The following is a 19021-nucleotide window of genomic DNA, read 5'->3' as shown; positions in this document are numbered from 1 at the left end:
GAGTATAGTTTGTATAGGTTATATAGATATACCAGTGCATGCATGTATAGATATACCAGTTAGTATAGATTATATTAGCCGTCGAGGAGTATTTTTCTGGAAGCAATTGACAAAATAAGTCAACTATCAGTAAACAAAAGTTGGTATTGTCAATCATCATGAACCTTAAACCAGAAAATTGATATGATCATGCAATTGTTATGAAGCTTAACACTTTCAAGAACCTTGCTGGAGGCAAGGATCTAAATACTGGTTAGACCAGTGCATACTGATCATTCATATTGGGTACACACTGGAGGCAAGTGATATCCTTCCCTGAAAGCCTTCAGCATCTTGAAAGCATACCCAAATCATGCATCATCCATATTAATTATTCTCTGTGGCACTTCTATCATAACAAGATGGATCATTCTTATTTTTATGGATGCAAGCCTCTGGTATTGTTGTTGTGGCTTTGGCTATCCAGTTATCACCAGGATTAAGTGGAAAAAATGTGCTTGATGATGGGGACTTTTGTGGTTGATATCTACTCTTTTGAGTCAATGAATTTGCAGTAGATAGCATTAAGTGCATTTGACAACATATGATGGTCAGAAACATGTGTAAAGAAAGAATGCCATTTCCTGTCCTGTTTTAACATTGCTGCAACTTGAGTCGATTTCACCTACTGGTGCCCAATCACACCGGCTGAGCTGTTCCTCGTAATCCAGGCTGAGTTGCGACTGTCGATAGGAGCTGAGCCGCGCTCGATCATATGGGTTGAGTCGATGCCAGTCATGGGTCGTTCTTAGTCACATGAGTTAGATCGCACTGTTGAACTAACAGAACACCCAAGATCATGCATCGGATCCATAGGCGGACCAGCTCAGACCTAATCTTGATCAAATCAAGCCCTCAATTCTGATTTTATAATATTAAAACTAATTAACACAAAATTAAACTAAATGTAATAAACAGTCTCATTTAAACATGAAATTGTAAGATTTTAATTAAATAAACACATGGATTTAACCAATTAATCGGTATGTTGATCGGAACATTCAACATGTTATCAAATAATTAATTCATTTGATTTGAATTCATGAAAGTTATTGATCAAATAAATCAACATGTCAAATTAATTAAATCTATATAAAATAATGATAAAATTTTATAAAATCCATCTAATATTATCAATGCCATCATAATTCATATATTTTTAAAATATAGAAATAAATAAATTCTCGAACTAAATATATATTCTAAACATATAAAAGATACAGTAATTAAAATAAAAATTTTAATTTTTTTAAAGAAAGCTGGATAATCTACCTCCCTTACTCTTGCTAGTAGAAGTTAAAGCTCTTCTCTAAAAGTAAAAAGTAATTTAAATTTTATTTTGTTTTCTCAGCAAAAAATAAACTTTGAAATAGGCATTTTTTAAAAAAAATTCCACATCACTGATCTAAAAAAATTAATTAATAATATTTAGATTATTTAATATTAAAAAATTGATTGAATTCGTAATTTGCCCACATGAACGAAATCAATTTTAATTATTTCCTCAGGCAAACAAAGATATGAATAATCCAAATAAAAAAAATCTAATTTGATAAATTTGAATAATGAATAAAAGGAGAAAAATCTCCGGGAATTGCAAGAAGAAAAAAAAAAGACACTTCAAAAAGCAGAGTTTAGATCTGTTTCCTGCACTTCTTGTGCAGGAATGGCAAAGTCTTCGATCAGACAACTCAATGGTGCAACCAAGTCAACGATGAGTCGATTGCTCTGATGACTTTGGTGCCACTGTGCTGCTGTCTCCTTCCCGGTGGAGTACAGCAATGATTCATGTTGGTTGTTCGCGCTGGTTCACCAGAGACAAGATTAGATCGACGCGACTGATCAAAAGACTTGCGCCGTCGATTCATCTTAGCTTCTGTCGTCGACCAGCCTCCCTCGGTCTCATCAATCCTTTCCTTGCGCGCTAGTCGTTCCGGCAAGCAGGCGAGAACATTTGGTAAACGTCATCTCAAGCTCAGACTCGGTTAGATTCTATGTCGATGCTGTTGGATTACGATTCATGCTGTCGTTGATGCTTGTCACTGGGTTTGCCTCTGTTTCCTGCAGCTTCATTAATTTGCTCTGATAATTACTGCTTGGTAAGTGTAAATTTGCTGTGATGATTCTGAACATAGTACTATAGATGTGGACAGAAGCAACATTTCGATCTGAAAACGAAATGGTGTGGAGAAGAAACAAATCCATCATTGTCTACTGCATTATGAGGCACTGTATTAGATGGAGATTTCAGAAGTTTTGAGAAAGGTATTGTACGTGTGGATATCGACCAGCAAACAACTGAAAGGAAAACCCTTCTGCAGATCCTCTCTGTCTACCCTCATCATCTGACGTTGGTGTAGTTCTTCATGAACAGGCAGAAGAATAAATGTCTGCGAACTGATCATATGCAGCCATAAGCAGTAACAGGAAACCAGACATGGCAGTGGAGGAGATTAAATGGGCATGCATGGCTACCTGGTGGGTATTGGAAGCTTTGCGGGTAGTGATTCTTCGTCCTCGCAGCACAGACGTGCACGTCCGAACAACCAATGAAAGGGAAAGCAGCAGGCGAGCGACGGATTAGCCGTCAACGAAGACAACGCCATGGGTCTGGTCATGGCGAAGTGGGTCCCCCGCCCTTGCTTTTGAAGCATGGCCTGGCCCCGTGCACCTGCTCCTCCCACTGCTCGTGCGCACGTCGTCTTCTTCCTCCTGCTATGGCGGCAGCTCACCGCCGAAGCAGGCCCTCACAGCCACCCGACACGTTTCGGTCTCTCGTGCATGCTGATGGACGATGGCAGCTGGCAGTCACGATGGTGGCGGGCCCAGGTCAGCCCCGACCAGGGTCAACGGTCAAACCATCGCGCAATAGCAAGAACGTACATGACCATGCTGGCCCCGATGATGAAGTGAATTCTTGGATGTGCCGACACTGAGGGCAATCAACACGCTTCACCAAACTACTAAATTGATATGAATTGGGTAGTGAATTGATACAAGATATGATCCTTCTTGACACAAATGTAGAACATTTTGGATTGTAATGTATGAAACAAGCCAAGATTTCTCTGTGTTCCCTTCGCCGGCCATCATCTTTTACAGTATGTGTACAACGTTACAAGATAGGGTTCATCTCTCTGATTAGGTTCTGAGGAGGAAGATGCTCAACTGCTGCCCGGTACTCCCCACCGGATCGATCATGTGAAACGACTCCGAGTCCATCGAGCCGATCACCCTCTCGAAGCTGGCTCTCAGATACAGAAGATCTCCATCGCCCGTCTTTGGTGCGCCGGGAAGAACTCCAGTGCCGACTGATATCGACTTGATGAGCTTGAAGATGGCAGCGTCGGCTTCCGTCATCTGTCGCCGGATCGCGAACCCCACCTTGCGGCCGTTGCAGTACATGGACCAGGCCGGGACGGCGAAGAGCGAGGCGCACGGAGCGGAAGCCCCGCGGCACTCGAGCGCGATGCGCAGCAGCCCGTGCTGCATCTCCTTGGCGAGGAAGGCCGTCGGGACGGTGAACTCGAGCAGCAGGAGGGGCGCGGCTCGGGAGTTGTCGTGCACGCAGAACCTGACGCGGCCCCGGCGGTACCCGAAGAAGGTGCCGGTGACGGTGGTGGTGGTGGGGGTGGAGCTGCCGTGGGTGGAGTCGGAGTCGCCGATGTCGGAGGCGTTCGACGACAGCTGGAAGCCGCAGCACGGGACCATGCACTCGATGAGGCTTCGGAAGGAGCGGCGGAAGCGGACGTCCTTGGTGCAGTCGACGGCGGTGGCCGTGTCGATGATGTAGAGGGAGCCTCTTTGGCTACCTAAGTCTATCATGGTCCTCATACTCTCCACTACTGTACAGAAAGAGAAGGGGACGCGTACAGACCTCGAACAATGAGAGAAGGTAGTGCTACTGAGATGGGGGAGATGAGGAGAAGGGGAGGGTTTAAATAGGGATGAAGATGGCAGGGTGTTGGTGAGTGTGTGAGGGGGAAAGGGGTGAAGGAGAAAAGTGAAAGGAATGGTTAAAGAGTGAAGCGATTCTGTCCACGAGAGGGAAGTATGAAGAGGGTCCAGCCGACGTGCCTTCTGTTGACAGGCCCCGTTCTTGTCGAGTTCAATTAGACGAAGAGAGAGAGAGAGAAAGGGAGAGTGGCATTCATTGAGAAGCGACGAAGGAATGATAAAAGTAAAAGATAGACGTGCACAGTGTTGTGTAGGGTTCTTTAGGAGCAACTTCGAGAAGAAGAGCACGTGGAGATGGGTTCACAGATGGGTCAGGTCGGATAATGAGGGCCATGGAAGGATTTCTCCTTTTTTATTTTTTTTAAGGGCGATATATTTTTTTTTTCTCGAAAGACGTATTTTATTTTTTTCTCAGATAATATTTTAATTTATTAAAATTTTATAAATATCTTCATTGCATCGGTATCGTTCATCTTCATCTTTACTCGTCCCATCGTCTTTGCTCGATGAGTTTCATTCTTCGTTATTTATTGTATCTCTCGTTACCTTTATACGTTTTTTCTGGTCATAACCCACTTATGATATCTTCTTTTCCTATTGTGACTCTATTCATGATGTTTGAACGATCGTTATCTTCAACAAGATCGTTGCCCCGTGTTGTGTTATCACTAATAGTAAGGCATTGCGTATGATAGGGTCACGATCACAAATAAACTCTTATGATGGGAGCAAAAGACAAAGATAACAAACTATGTTGACGAAGTAAAAACGACGAAGGAAAGGAAAAAAAAATTATCGAATTTTAATAAATACAAATATTGTCTAAGAAAAATAAAAATAGAGTGAAAAATAAAAAAAAGATTTTATTCATAGAAATTGCGTTATTATCTTCTGGCCTTAAAATGAAAAAAAGATTAAAAACGAAAAAAATCATTAAAAGCAATTAATTGGAAGAACAAGTTCGGATGCACGAGCCATGCACGACAAGTAGGAAAGCTTAGAGGGCATTTGGATTGGGGAAACAACACCTTTGCTTGTCTGGCACCTACATGGCCCTCTCCCATTGGCCACCTCAAGTTTCCTCGCGTGCCTCACAAATACACATCAACCTCTTGCTCTGAGAGAGAGAGAGAGAGAGAGAGAGAGAGAGAGAGAGAGAGAGGAGGAGGAGGAGGGGGCATGGCTGACACATGACCTGTGCAGGCTGAGACAGGCCAAGAGTCAAAGCTTTGAAGCCTCCTTTTTCCAAGGTTTCTTTCGTTCTCCAACCAAACAAACCAGCTTGTGGTCCTCGTGTCTCTCTTACCCCATAACATTCCTTCCTCGATTCCCCAGCTAGGAATCACCATACCACCATGGAGCGAGTGACCCTGTCATCCATAACATCACCGGTTTCCTTTAGCTCGTGTAAGCAAGCAAGATGCTTTTTTTCCTTCGAAGCTGATGCTTTGTTCCAGTGCTGCCTTTTTGTTGTTGGAAGAAAGCATCAAGCTGAAGCCTTTCTTCCTCATCTTTTGGCTCTTTGGCTTCTGCCTTCCACGACTCCCATATCATCTACACGAGGTGGTCCTCGAGTGCATGCGTCTCCATCGATCGCCTCGCCTCTCCTCGCCTCGTTTATTGGTATCGGCTAGCTTTCCTCTCATCAGTATGAATGATTGGGAAGAAGAAGATAGGGGACCCAGGAATGTAGCATGATCCATAAGCTTCTCTCTCTCTCTCTCTCTCCATATATATATATATATATATATATATATATATATATATAAGGAGACTGTTCGACAAAACACTAGGAATCATTCATCAGATGTCTGGATCATGGGATGGTACATTGCACCCATGCACAACAAATATAATATAATGTTGAGATAGAATAAGAGAATAGAGTTCATAGGAAAGGACTGTATCATTCTTCTTATCATCTCAATATCAATAATAGAGGGTCCAAACAAACAGCAATGGCATTTTATGATGTTCTATCAGTCACAAATCAGGATTCATATCTGGACATATTCTATATTTTTTATAAAACCAGCACAAAAAATATGATTTATGTTAGTTTAATAATGATCAAAATAAGTGATCATAATCTATATATTATTTGGCAAATAGAAAGATCCAACTTGTTTTATGCCCTAAATGTTTTGAAGGTTATGATTAGCATTCATTTCTAACTGTTTAAATTGTTGATCTTGTTCCACACAACCATTTTTAAGAATTTGGCATATCAAAAAATGATTTTATTCTCATCTTAATCCTCGTAAAAGTAAGTATATCAATCAACCAATCATGGTAACTACAGTAGTGCAACCACCACTATCTGTCTTATGTGCATGGGAAAAACCATCAAATCTAATACTCAAATAAAAACCATCAAAGAATGAAAATTAATTAAAAGAAATATATAATTTAGAAATCAAATAAAAAAATAGTTATTAGGAAAAATCATCATCATTGAGTCAACTCGACATGGTGTAGAAGTACCCGAGGTGGTGACTAAAGTAGCACTGAGATAGTTACGAGATGTCTCTGAGATGGTTCCAATATGGTAGTGTCAAACTCCCGATGTGCCACGTACACTAAGATTGTTGTCGGAAAAAATTTTCTAACTCGATTTTTCATATGTTCAAGTTAATGATCAATGTCTCTTAGTGAGTATAACATTGAGGATTAACTTTTATGTCTAACCTTAGAGGAGATAAAATTTAACCGTCTCAATGTTTCCCTTCTGATATTTGTCCACATGAATGATAAGGATAAGAAAGTCCTAAATGATTTATCTTAAACTTTTGCCCATACATGCGGATGGATATACAATAATTTGTATATGACGATTATGTGACGGATGATATATTTTTTATCATTTGTAATTCAAAGATATATGGCTTCAGCCGTGACAAATCTTATTGAATTTTCTGATGAATTATTGTATGAATGGAAGTAAAGAGTGGAAATGGTAAAAGAACATTTCAAAAGAAAATTTGTCTCTCCAATTCAATAGTCCCTTGGAACTAATTGAATGGTTGCACTCTTGCTTTCAGCTAGTTGTTCTATGACTTTTGCCAGTGTCTTGTACTTGTCGCATAAGATTTTTGCGTTTGTCGTTGGCAATCATATTTTGATTCTTTGAGATTATTCTCAATATAATTGTAGAGTCGCACCCATTTTTGGACCATTGTGACATGTGGAAATGCTTCTTATCTAATGGGATTGAGTTGTCTCATACACAGCTCATAAACATATGTTCACATCCCACATTAGGAATCATTAGCGATTGGATAAATTGCCACCTAAAATCAATTTCTTGTTGCCAAAAGATTTTATGCATAATTTATTTTGAATTTCATAGATAGATTATTAAAATTTTAAATTAGATGTATCGAAGTCGAATTGATTAAGACTAATATACATGAGATTCGACATCTATATAATTACAAAAAATAAGATATTAAATCATGGGTTAAACCCGTATACATCGCCTAATTCTTTCAATTATTACTCCTTTTTTATCTCCATCTCATGCATAAATAATTTTCTAACATAAAGATCAAACTAATGTTTCATTGCTAAAAAATTTAGCAACAAAACTACTGGATCTTAACACAAAATACTTTTCTCACAATATTTTCATGAGTTTTTTTGGCTTTCTTTTTTTTCACTAAAATAATCAGTGTGATAAAATCATATAGTAGAAGTGAAAAATCATATATATATATATATATATATATATATATATATATATATATATACCCCTAAAAACTCATTAGCAAAAATATTATTTCAGACAAGTATAAATAAAAAACAAATCAACAGTACAAATATTTCTTTTTCATGTCACAGTGAGTGGCCCAAAATATGTGCTTTCCATCTGTGAAGACATTCTCTTCTCCCTTCAGTTGCAGAAAGGAGCAAACAACAATGATCTCCATTTGCATTAAATCTACTTTCTACATTGATCTCCATGCAGACAAACATGTTGCATGTGTCTGGTGCCCCACCATGCAAAGATATTATGAATGATGAGAATGATGGGACTCATCACACTGAGTGTGCTATGTGCATCTATGAATAATCTTGTCACTTTGTCACTAAGCCAGGGAGAAAAACCATCTCTTACTTTGCTGTTCATTAGGATTATGATGGACTGTATGTTGGTAAAAAAAAAAAAAATCATATGCATATTTTCAAAAAATAAAATTATTATTCACTAGATGAGTCTGATTCAAATTAATCAATACTATAATACACCAAGGTAATAAAAAAAAAAAAAATCATATGCATATTTTCAAAAAATAAAATTATTATTCACTAGATGAGTCTGATTCAAATTAATCAATACTATAATACACCAAGGTAATAAAAAAAAAAAAAAATCATGTGATTCTGTGTCCAGAGAGTTACACTTACTATCAATAGTTGAAGACTAGAAATAGCAAGATATCTTCCAAGGTTTTATACCTTCAATTCATGATGAATAGATCTGATACATGTCAATATTTTAATATAAATTTGAGCATTCTATTCTACCTCTGTTTGCTATTTGGAGAGCTCTATAAGGGGTTACTATTCCTCAAGAATCATTGAACCATGTGGATTTTGATATATTATGCTTAATTATTATTATATTATTCTTTCTACTTCCTTTTCTTGCTATAAACTCTATATTATGTTGGTATTTTTGCTTAAGGATATATTTGCTACAATCTCTCTCTCTCTCTCTCTCTCTCTCTCTCTCTCTCTCTATGTGCTCCTTGCTTAGCATCTTTTATGTGCTTCATTGGGTGGATTCTTTGAGCAGGGGGAGTCTTTTTGTGGTTGGAGTTGCTTGCTCTTGTTGTCCTAACTCGGAAGTCGAGGCTAGCTGAGACCAAGGAACAGCGAGAGTACTGGACATGGTCGACGAAATGTTCTGCCACCCCCATCCTGCATCTGGACAAGGCCGCGGTCGGAAAAGGCGGCCGTGGCCACCATGTGCGCCGCTGGGAGCGGCTGCGCAAACCTTTCCATCGTGCCATATGAGCGTAGAATTTCTGCTGGCGTGGACCCATGCATGTACAAACTCTAGAGCCATGCACTGCACCTGGTGGCTGGCGATCGCTTTGTGGTCACTGCAGTATAGTGTACATGAGCAAGCATATGATGGCGAACGAGGATCACACCTCCAGTTATCTTTTCATGTAAGAAAAAGCAGGGAGAAACGACTTGGACTGTCAATCTTTGCCGGGCATTGTGGTGGTGGCATGGGGTCGGCTGTTGGCTTCAATGGCCAGCAAGAGACTCCTTTCCTCCCCCAAGACCGTGTTGTCGCTTCTCACTTTGGCATTACTCCAAGATTAGCGCAGGGCTGCTGCAGCGGAGAGGACTGTTCTTCTAGCACACATCCTGCCACAAACAGGTTGCGGGCCAAAGTATCAGCAAGCTTCCGTGAGCTTTTACTGGACTTGGACTTGACAACTCGGCCTACATTCTATTTGCATCAGATTCCATTAGATTCATCACCATGTAACCTTGAATCGTATCCATCGTCTCTTCCTGTGCTTTTGGCAGAAACTCGTCCTCGGCAGTCTCCTACCGCACGCACGTACGTGCATGGAAGGCACTGCCGCTCCAATGGCCTGCTCTGGTACGCAGTTCCAGAACTGTTCTCCAAGAGAAAATGACTGGTTAAGCTTTATGTTTTGCCTTGGTTTCCTAGAAACTACGACAATTACAAGTCTTCGAGTTTACGTGAGGGTGCACGTCACATCTCGAGCATCTCTTAGGAGAACTTAAGAACCGAAGGAAGAGAAGAACAGTATCGCCGGTATTATTTGTCTGATTATTTGGTTGGAGTACCGCCACCCGTTTGTAAAGCGAGACAAGGAAACATCGGTGAGGAGAATGCAAGAAACAAAAGAACAAAACACGTCCTCCTCATGGAGACGATAATGTGAGCTTACGCAGATGCGATGGTGACAAGAAACGTAAGCACTCAACCTACGGTGTGCCTTTTGCGTTCCTCACGGACGACTTATCAGATTAGCCTTATGATCTTAGCCTCTTTCATCACCCTTCACGTTAGGAAGGATCAGAGAAGACGGAACCCACGCCATCTGACAAAGCCAACATGTCTACTTTACTGAAAGGTCCAAAGATGGACGATGCTGGTATTGGATCACAACAACATAGATGGGTCGAGAGAAGGACGGGGTGGAAAGGAAAGCAGCAAAAAGGCTTTGAATTAAAAGCTCTGAGGATTCCTCACGGCACTCCACTGTTGATGGCAGTGCAGGGATCGCAAGATAGAGGAGAAGAGCAGCCTGCCCATGGCGGACGTCTCTGTCCGTCACTTTTTGCCTTGTGGCCTCTGCGTTTCCACCAAGGCAGCACTGCTCGATGTGATGACGCTCGGAAGCTCCACCGCTCGCTGTAACGACGTCACGTAATCCTTTGGATTGGCATGATGTAGTCTCAGAGAAAACTGGACCTTCTCTTTCACCAACATAAAAGGATTCACTGTTGGATCCATTGGCGGAATTCAAGACCGTCTGATCGATTGAAACCCACACCCAACCCGGAAGACGCATTCAATACTTCTGAACCTATAGACACTACAACGGATGTAATCATGCGTACATACCTCCTCCTCGTGTGTACCAGCAAATGAAGACGTAGAATCCCAACATGAATGAATGCTTATGGCAACAAAAGGCAAACAAACACAGAGAGAAGCACCGAAGTATAAGATTTGTCTACTGCATATATGTTCACAAAACATGCATGAAAACCACTCCCTAGTAACAGTTCTTCTACTATGAACATTATGAAGAAGAAACCCTAAAAGAATATGCACAATAGAACTTCTTTTTCTTTACTCTTATTGCTAATTGTATCTACGCTTTCTGCATTGTCTTTAAGCTCATGCAGTGGGCATACACTATCTACACTTTTTGTACAGAAAGTAGAAGTTTAACCTTCGATTACTGCAGTTCACTTAGAATGGAGCTCGATGAGGTATACCCTTCCGCCGCGATGTCCGGTAGCTGAGGATGGGAGGAGTCCCTGGAGAAATGCTGCCACCTTCGCTGCCGGCGGCAGAGGCGGCGGGGACTACGATGCTGCGGCCGAAGGCCAAGGTCTTTCGCACCTTCCTCGGGGTGGATGACTCGTCGGATTCTGAGCCATGCATCCACTCGCGGCCGGGTTTGGGGCGGAGGGCGAAGGTCAGGTCCGGGTCCGTCTTCATACCTCCCAGCTGAGAAGGACAAGACACAACATGATGAGCGAGAGAGAGAGAGAGAGAGAGAGAGAGAGCATGTGGTCGAGGGAAACACCTTGCAGCCAATGGAACAGAACCGGAAGGAATCCAAGAGGCTGCGGCAGCAGATCTCACAGGTGTTGGTGACGCCCTTTCCAGGCCTCGGCTGTGGCCTCTCGTTGAGGAAGACGATTTTGGCGCTGTTGATGATGTAAGTCTGGATGTAAGAAATGTCTATAAATTTCGACACCTCCGACACCCTGATCACATTGTGATACGATGATCTCCGAATCTACAGAGCAGAACAGATGTCGCTGATTCATTTCGGCCTTTTCGGCCGCAAGAAAGAAAGAGGAGTAAGAATCTACGAACCTGGACAACATGGTGATCCTTGTGGTCGGGGAGGCAGTAAGAACAGAGCGCGTTGCCCATGCAATCGAGGCAGTACATGTTGCACTCGCTCTTGTTGGAATCCCCATGCACCTCACAGTGCGTGAAGAAGCTTGTCTTCAACAGCGGCCTCAGCCATGGCGGACCCATGTCCTCGTTCCCCAATCGAAACATCGGGCTCACCTGCACACACACCCGCAAAAGTAACCAACAGAATTCCCAGCCATCAAACAAAACACATAAAGGTGTTGACTTTACCATAATTTTCTTCTGTTTGGTCCTCAAAAACCCAATCTTTTGGTTGTTCTCAACAGCCAGCTCGCCGAGAAGTAATCCAGTGGCTCAATCTAAAACAGAGGAGCTCCAAATTGGCACCTTTATCGCATCATATCGGAAGATGAAAGGAGAAGCCTTGGGACGAGGCGCCCGAAACGACTGAGGCCGCCTCTGCTGAATCGATTCTGAGAACAGATAGCCGCCGGTGGATAAGAAAGGGGCGATCGGTGAGGAAGGAGATGGGGAAGTTCTGGAGAGCAGAGACCGGCTTATATATGGCGGTCTGTCCAAACTGTTTTGACCGGCATCTTTCTCGAAGGAAGCAAAGAAAACAAAAACAAATTGCTACGAGATAATTATATTTGTTAGAAAAGAGAAAAAAATATTTTTTTCTTTGTTTGTATTATCATACAGTGTGTATATTATATGTACATGCATACATATTAAAGGGTAATACATAGTAGATTTGCTTACATTTATTCAGTGCATGTATTTGTTCATGTCATATTTTCAGATATTATGGATAAGTAAACCAAGAATTGCATACATTTTTGGGTGCAGGAAAACAATAATGGTTCAATTATTTGGAATTTGACTATTCAAATCATTGACTTTGTAGATATCTAAATTAAAAGGGTTTAAAGTGGATAGCAAGATAGAACAGCTCAATCGAATGATGGATTCAAAGACTTCTTTCCCATTTTCTATATATATATATATATATATGAATGAAAAGGGTGAACAGTATATGTTTTCACATGCAAAGAAAGAGGCTGGATTTACTATCTTGTCATCTGATCTTGGCCACCCACCTCTTTCCATGGTTCAATGTTCAGAGATAAAGATGAAAGCGAAGTACAACTACAATCATCTGCAGGGTCAAAAAGATTAAGAAGAGTGGAAAGGGTAAACTGATGCTAGCTAACATCATTGGATCACTTCAAGTACATGTAGCTCCATATGTAGGCATGCTTAGTTTGAACAATTCTATGTTTTAGCCCTTGGTAGAACAATCCTTGATCAACATGGCATGTACTGTAGTTGGTGAGGACCATCATAAAAATGATGGTTACTAACTTCAATTTAAGTTTGTGTTGTATGTGACTATATATATCTTCAAAATCATTGCTTTGACATACAATTTGTTGCTGAAAGATTGAAACATGCTTCAAGAACTCATGGAAAGATTCATCTATTGATTCCTGAAGAACAAGTATATGTGATTGAGCTTTTTATGTCTCCTTGTTTAGCCACAACAAAGCTTCCTTTTGTATGACCAACTCTGCTAAAGGTGACCTAATTAGCTATTCATTTAAGTTGAAGTCACAGTCACAACATCAGCTAAGCATCAAGTAGTAGTAATGAATCATGTAGCTGGGTCACCCAACAGAAATGTTATGTGATGTTCTAGAGAGATGTGAAGTCTGAGCTCCTTATTTGATGTCCATCAAAATAGTGGTTGGGTTGGGGCAAGAACACACCAGAAGACAGATCATTGGTGCAGGTATATCTGAGGTTTAGAGACACAGGATGAGCAAATTGTTGTTGCTGGGGTTTCACAAGTAGCCATCACTGGGACATGAAAATGGACACACAGAATTTTAATGTGCTCCTCTCCTTCAAATGATTCCTGTGCTGGTTCTTATCCCTTGGAAGGTCCCACAATCACAAGCACAGTTTGTGTGTGCATTAAGAACACATATATGTTAAAGATTAAGTATTGTAGTGTTACATGGAACCCTCAATTAGTGCTGCATTTGGAGGTTAGCAGTAGAGATCAAATCATGTTGCTTTCTTTGATGAGCTCCATCCCATTGTGTGACCTGTTCCCATCATGCAATGCCCCATCAATCCACAAGTTCACTTGTTAAGCAGACAAAGCAATCACAATAGAGTAACAAAATCCAGTATTTTGGACAACTCAAATTACTTGACTTTGAATCTTATCTCAAACACAAGAGAGAGAGAGAGAGAGAGAGAGAGAGAGAGAAGGGGAGGAGTATCTAAACTACAATGGTAGTTGGTGTGTTGCTTTCAAATTGTTATTGAACTTAAAAGTCTAAAATTGACAAGAGAGAAATATCTAATGTAATAATAATAATAATGTTAGTGATTTATAATTCTTAAGTTTGAATTTTTCTAATTAAAAAAGGGAAAAAAGTTTTCAGAGTTTAGAAAAAGAATGAATATAGTTTTATATTATAAAGATTAAGAAAGGATATATATAGTCAAACATGATGGCAAGGATATATATGCTTATTATAAAGATTAAGAAAGGAAATGTCTTAACATTAAGTCATTAGATTACCAATGTGATGTTCTCTCTAATTATCTTCATAATTATCGGAATATAATGTGTTTTTGGGGGGAAGAGTAACGGAGACGAACGTTCCGTCGGGGGGAATCGACGGTGCAACATTGGCGCCGGGGAACGGCGTCACGCCGCTACTGTCAAGTGGTCAACGTCGATGTCACACGTGCGGACCGTAAACCGGGCCATGATTGATCTAATGGGCCTTGAGATGGTCGAACATGGGCCCATTTGCAGCGGAGCCACGTGTCACCCCATGGCATGCAGTATACAATGTCTGCATGCTTCCAAGTGCTCCCGACTACTAATCAGCTTTCTTCTAGACGAGAGAGAGAGAGAGAGAGGTCCGGAAGATCTGAGGCTCTGCAGATGTCTCCCACGAGATAGGGTTCGACTTTTCTCCCTCCACAGTCAATGTGAGGTTATACAGCAACCCTGACGAGAGACCTACGCGCAGAGGCGAAGACGGAACCCACCCCACCCTGTCTGACTAAGGCAAATCTTGACTTTGTTTCCTTAGTCAACGCACAGAACAGCTTCTCAGAAATTGTCCCAAACTAATTTCTAGTATTCACGTGACCATTTCATCTCCCTCTCTCTCTCTCTCTCTCACAAATGCATTTGACCATTTCATCTTCGCAAACACAAGGAATTGGGAAGGTTCGGTGCCATTAGCCTACAAGAAATGCGTGAGAGTCACTAAGTCTTGTGTTCAAACCTACATTTGCCAGCAATATAGGATCCAGGAGAACCCAAAGAACGTGAGAAAGCCAAGATGACGAGGCCAACAAGATTGAACCATCCTTCGCCCGTCGCCACCACCCTTCTCCTCGTCATCGCCCTTCTTCCGGCCTTCCATGCCGCTGAGAACATCACCTACAGCTTCACCTCCTTCAATGATAGTGTCACGTCGAGGTTTGAGAGCCTCGGGAACGCCAACATCAACAAGGAAGCGCTTCAGCTCACTCCGGACACCCGCAAGGACGAAGCCTTAGTCGTCAACAAGTCCGGCAGAATCCTCCTCCGCGAACCCATCAAGCTTTGGGATTGGCAGCAAACCAACAACACCAAGCGCGTGGCCTCCTTCAACACCGCCTTCACCATCAACGTAAAATCTGAGTCCGACGTGGCCACCGGCGAGGGCCTCACCTTCCTGATTGCTCCGAGCCTCGATGACCCTCCGCCCGGGAGTCACGGACCCTATCTCGGCCTCACTAACGCTAGCCTCGATGGGAATAACTCCAACCACTTCGTCGCCATAGAATTCGACACCGCGAAGCAGTCCTTCGACAGCGACGACAACCACGTCGGCCTTGACATCAACGGTGTCGACTCGAACATTACCGCCTCCCTCACGCCGCTAGGAATCAAGATTGCACTGGTGAACAGCACGAGCTACGACGTGTGGATCGACTACGACGGCGTCCATCGCCATGTGTGGGTGTCTATGGCCGTCGAGGGCAGCGAGAAGCCGGTCGCCCCCGTACTCAACGCCTCCATCGACATCAGCGACTACGTCCTCCAGCGCTCCTATTTGGGGTTCTCAGCGTCCACGGGAAGCCACTTCGAGCTCAACTGCGTGCTCGCATGGAACCTGACGGTGGAGAAGCTTCCCGACGACGCCGGCGGGCTGTCAATCGGAGCCATAATAGGTGTGGCGGTCGGCGTAGGGTGTGTTCTCGTGGTGATGACGTTGACCACGGGGATCTTGGTGGTGTTCTGTCGCAGAAAGAGGGCGGCTGGGAATGAACGTGACATGTTGAGAAAGAAGCTGAACGGCCTTCCGGGGACGCCGAGAGAGTTCGAGTACAAGGAGCTGAAGGTGGCGACCGGAAACTTCGATGAGCGGCGGAAGCTGGGACAGGGGGCCTTCGGTGAGGTGTACAAGGGGGCGCTTCCCGGAAGCAGCATGGAAGTGGCGGTGAAGAGGTTCTCGAGGGACAAGACCAGCGGACAAGACGACTTCCTCGCCGAGCTCACCATCATCAATTGCCTCCGCCACAGGAACTTAGTGCCTCTCCTTGGTTAGTTCCGCTTCTCTCTCCCTTATATCTCCATCTCTCTCACACACAACCCATTAAAAATGAATCATAACTATTACTTAGCATTTACGGAACACATTTAGAGACACACTTCAATCTTTGCACATGTTGGCAACAACATAGCTCAAAGCATATTAGTATAAACTTCAATGTATACTAATTGATTTTAATGAAAATTTCCATTGATATTTAAGTGTATATGAAGGGAGAAAAGAAAGCATATGACACACACATATATTTACGCGTATCTCTTCCTTGTACACTGCACGGTATTCTAACTTCGTGCGTGCGTGCACGACTGACACAGGGTGGTGCCACAAGAACGGCGTCTTGCTTCTGGTGTATGAGTTCATGCCGAACGGGAGCCTGGACCAGCACCTCTACGGCGGCGGAGGCCTCGTCTGGTCCCGGAGGTACAACATCGTCGCCGGCGTCGCCTCCGCACTTCACTACATCCACCACGAGTACAACCAGATGGTGGTGCACCGCGACCTGAAGCCCTCCAACATCATGCTCGACGCCACCTTCGACGCCCGCCTGGGCGACTTCGGCCTCGCCCGCGCCCTCGACACCGATAAGACCTCCTTCACCGAGCTCGGCGTCGTGGGCACCCGCGGCTACATCGCCAACGAGTGCTGCATCACCCACAAGTTCACCCGCGAGTCCGACGTGTACGCCTTCGGTACCGTGGTGCTCGAGGTGGTCTGCGGCCGTCGCCCGCTGTACGACGTCTCCGGATTTCACCTGCTGGTGGACTGGGTGTGGAAGCTTCACCGCGAGGGGCGGCTGCTGGAGGCGGTGGACCCACGGCTGGGCGGGGAGTACCCGGCGGAGGACGCGGAGAGACTGCTGTTGCTGGGGCTCGCGTGCAGCCAGCCGCACCCAGGGGCGCGGCCCAAGGCGCAGGCCATCGTCCAGATCGTGTCGAGGTCGGCGCCTCCGCCGGCGGTTCCGAAGTTCAAGCCCGCGTTCGTGTGGCCGCCGCCGCATTGGCCTCTCTTCGAGGGCAACCATGACGACCACAACTGGACGTCGGGCGCCACCCTGACCAGCAGAACAGCGACGTTCTCCAACAGCGGGGTCTCGTCGGCGGGGGTTGTCTGAACGACGCAGGCCCTAAGCCTGGATGTGGAAAAGGGAGACAGTGAGAAGATCTCCAGAGCGTAGCTTCAACACAGTTTAATTCATGTTGAATTTGTTAAGATAATAGTTTAATTGATGTAGCATATTTTGTAACCGTTATTATTAAATATCTAATTTAATAATAATATAACTGTTATCATTAAGATTCATAATTTATTATCATGAATTTTTTCATTAATTATGGTTTAAATGATTTTAATTTTTTAATTCTTTATACATGAAACTGTTATTATTAAATTATTATTAAATTAAATATTTAATATCATTAAAGTTCTTCGTTATGATCCAAACGTTACAAATTTGAATTAATTCTTGAACGTTATAAATTGGTAATGATAAATGTTCTTGATGGGAGAATATATATATATATATATATATATATATATATATATATATATATATATATATATATATATATATATGAGAATTTTGGTTCTTGGGCTTAATCATCTCTTTGAAGCAAAAGGCTTTTCTACACCATCTAAAGCGAGAGTTCTGAGCCGAGAAGTACCAAAGTTCAAGAAGAAACGTCTGCAGAAATTCTTGGCGACAATGGTTGGAGGTACGCTATTTTGTTTTCGCATTAGTTTTTATTGTGTTTCTATTATAACAATTTAGAAACACAAGTTGGTTTCAGTGATTTCTAACATTTGGTATCAGAGCCTTTTAACCTCTGCCTTGATACGAAAGAGTTTTCATTTTTTATATCATAGAAAATGATTTGATTTTGGTTTCTTCTTGGAACTTCTTGATATATTTTATTGAAAATCATGAGGAAATATCATTTTCAACATTTTAGTTGGTAAAATGCTCATATTATGTATGCATATTTAGTTATATTAAATTATGCTTATGAGCAAATTTTTTATGTTTAAAATGTCTAGTGATCCATATAATCTTAATTAATTAAGAATTAGCCACAGCATCCTTAATTAATTAAAATTATATATAAAGTTAAAATAAGGATCACATAAGTAATTAGACATCATATTGTGATTGATTATATTTCGTATAATAATTATTATCCTACAGGATCTTTTATTATATTTAATATAATTAATCAAGATAAAATATCAGATTATTTTCATAATTTACCCACAGGGATTATGAATTGAAATATAATTTGATAGTTTTATCATAAAGACCATATGAATCTATTTGAATTAAGAATTTAGCCCACAGGAAATTTTTATGCTATGAGATTCATATTTTTGGTATGTTTCACATTGGTAAAACATATAATTTAGTCTATTAAGCTTCAAATTTTGACAAAAGCATGTTTGATTTTATGCAGTTTTTCAAACTGTTAATTTCTCTGATATTCGATGTGATATTCCTGAACTTAATGGTGATAACTATAAGATATGAAAGGAGAGGGTTCTCCTCCATTTAAGGTGGATGGATATCGATTATGCTATCAGGAAAGACGAACCACCTATAGTCACTAATACCACCACTCCAACTGAGATCACGTTATATGAGTGATGGGAGCGATCCAATCGGCTCAGCGTGATGTTTATCAAAACTAAGATGACTGCTGGCATACGTGGTTCTGTTGACCAGCATGAAAATGTCCGAGACTTGCTAAAAGTTATTGATGAACAATTCGTCACTTCGGATAAGGCA

The 19021-nt window shown here is 42.1% G+C and overlaps 3 protein-coding genes across 3 annotated transcripts; 1 reads left to right on the top strand and 2 right to left on the bottom strand.

Moving 5' to 3' along the window:
- Positions 1-2990: 2990 nt before the first annotated feature.
- LOC135642586 (protein MIZU-KUSSEI 1-like) lies at positions 2991-3966 on the bottom strand. The gene has a single exon (XM_065158844.1). It carries the CDS (start codon positions 3871-3873, stop codon positions 3181-3183), a length of 693 nt encoding a protein of 230 aa, XP_065014916.1. The 5' UTR covers positions 3874-3966; the 3' UTR covers positions 2991-3180.
- Positions 3967-10705: 6739 nt separating this feature from the next.
- LOC103992395 (protein RGF1 INDUCIBLE TRANSCRIPTION FACTOR 1) lies at positions 10706-12145 on the bottom strand. Its single transcript, XM_009412072.3, has 4 exons — positions 11882-12145; positions 11606-11806; positions 11310-11525; positions 10706-11230 (listed from the first exon to the last, which is right to left on the bottom strand). The coding sequence occupies exons 1-4, from the start codon at positions 11882-11884 to the stop codon at positions 10970-10972; spliced, it is 681 nt and encodes a 226-aa protein (XP_009410347.1). The 5' UTR covers positions 11885-12145; the 3' UTR covers positions 10706-10969.
- A 2816-nt stretch (positions 12146-14961) lies between these two features.
- Positions 14962-17538, top strand: LOC135643213 (probable L-type lectin-domain containing receptor kinase S.5). The gene is made up of 2 exons (XM_065159915.1): positions 14962-16234; positions 16560-17538. The coding sequence occupies exons 1-2, from the start codon at positions 14986-14988 to the stop codon at positions 17354-17356; spliced, it is 2046 nt and encodes a 681-aa protein (XP_065015987.1). The 5' UTR covers positions 14962-14985; the 3' UTR covers positions 17357-17538.
- Positions 17539-19021: the final 1483 nt, after the last annotated feature.

The sequence above is a fragment of the Musa acuminata genome, chromosome BXJ3-7 (genome assembly GCF_036884655.1).
Source record: "Musa acuminata AAA Group cultivar baxijiao chromosome BXJ3-7, Cavendish_Baxijiao_AAA, whole genome shotgun sequence".
NCBI classification, from domain to species: Eukaryota; Viridiplantae; Streptophyta; class Magnoliopsida; order Zingiberales; family Musaceae; genus Musa; species Musa acuminata.
This window is presented reverse-complemented; position numbering and strand designations above follow the sequence as displayed.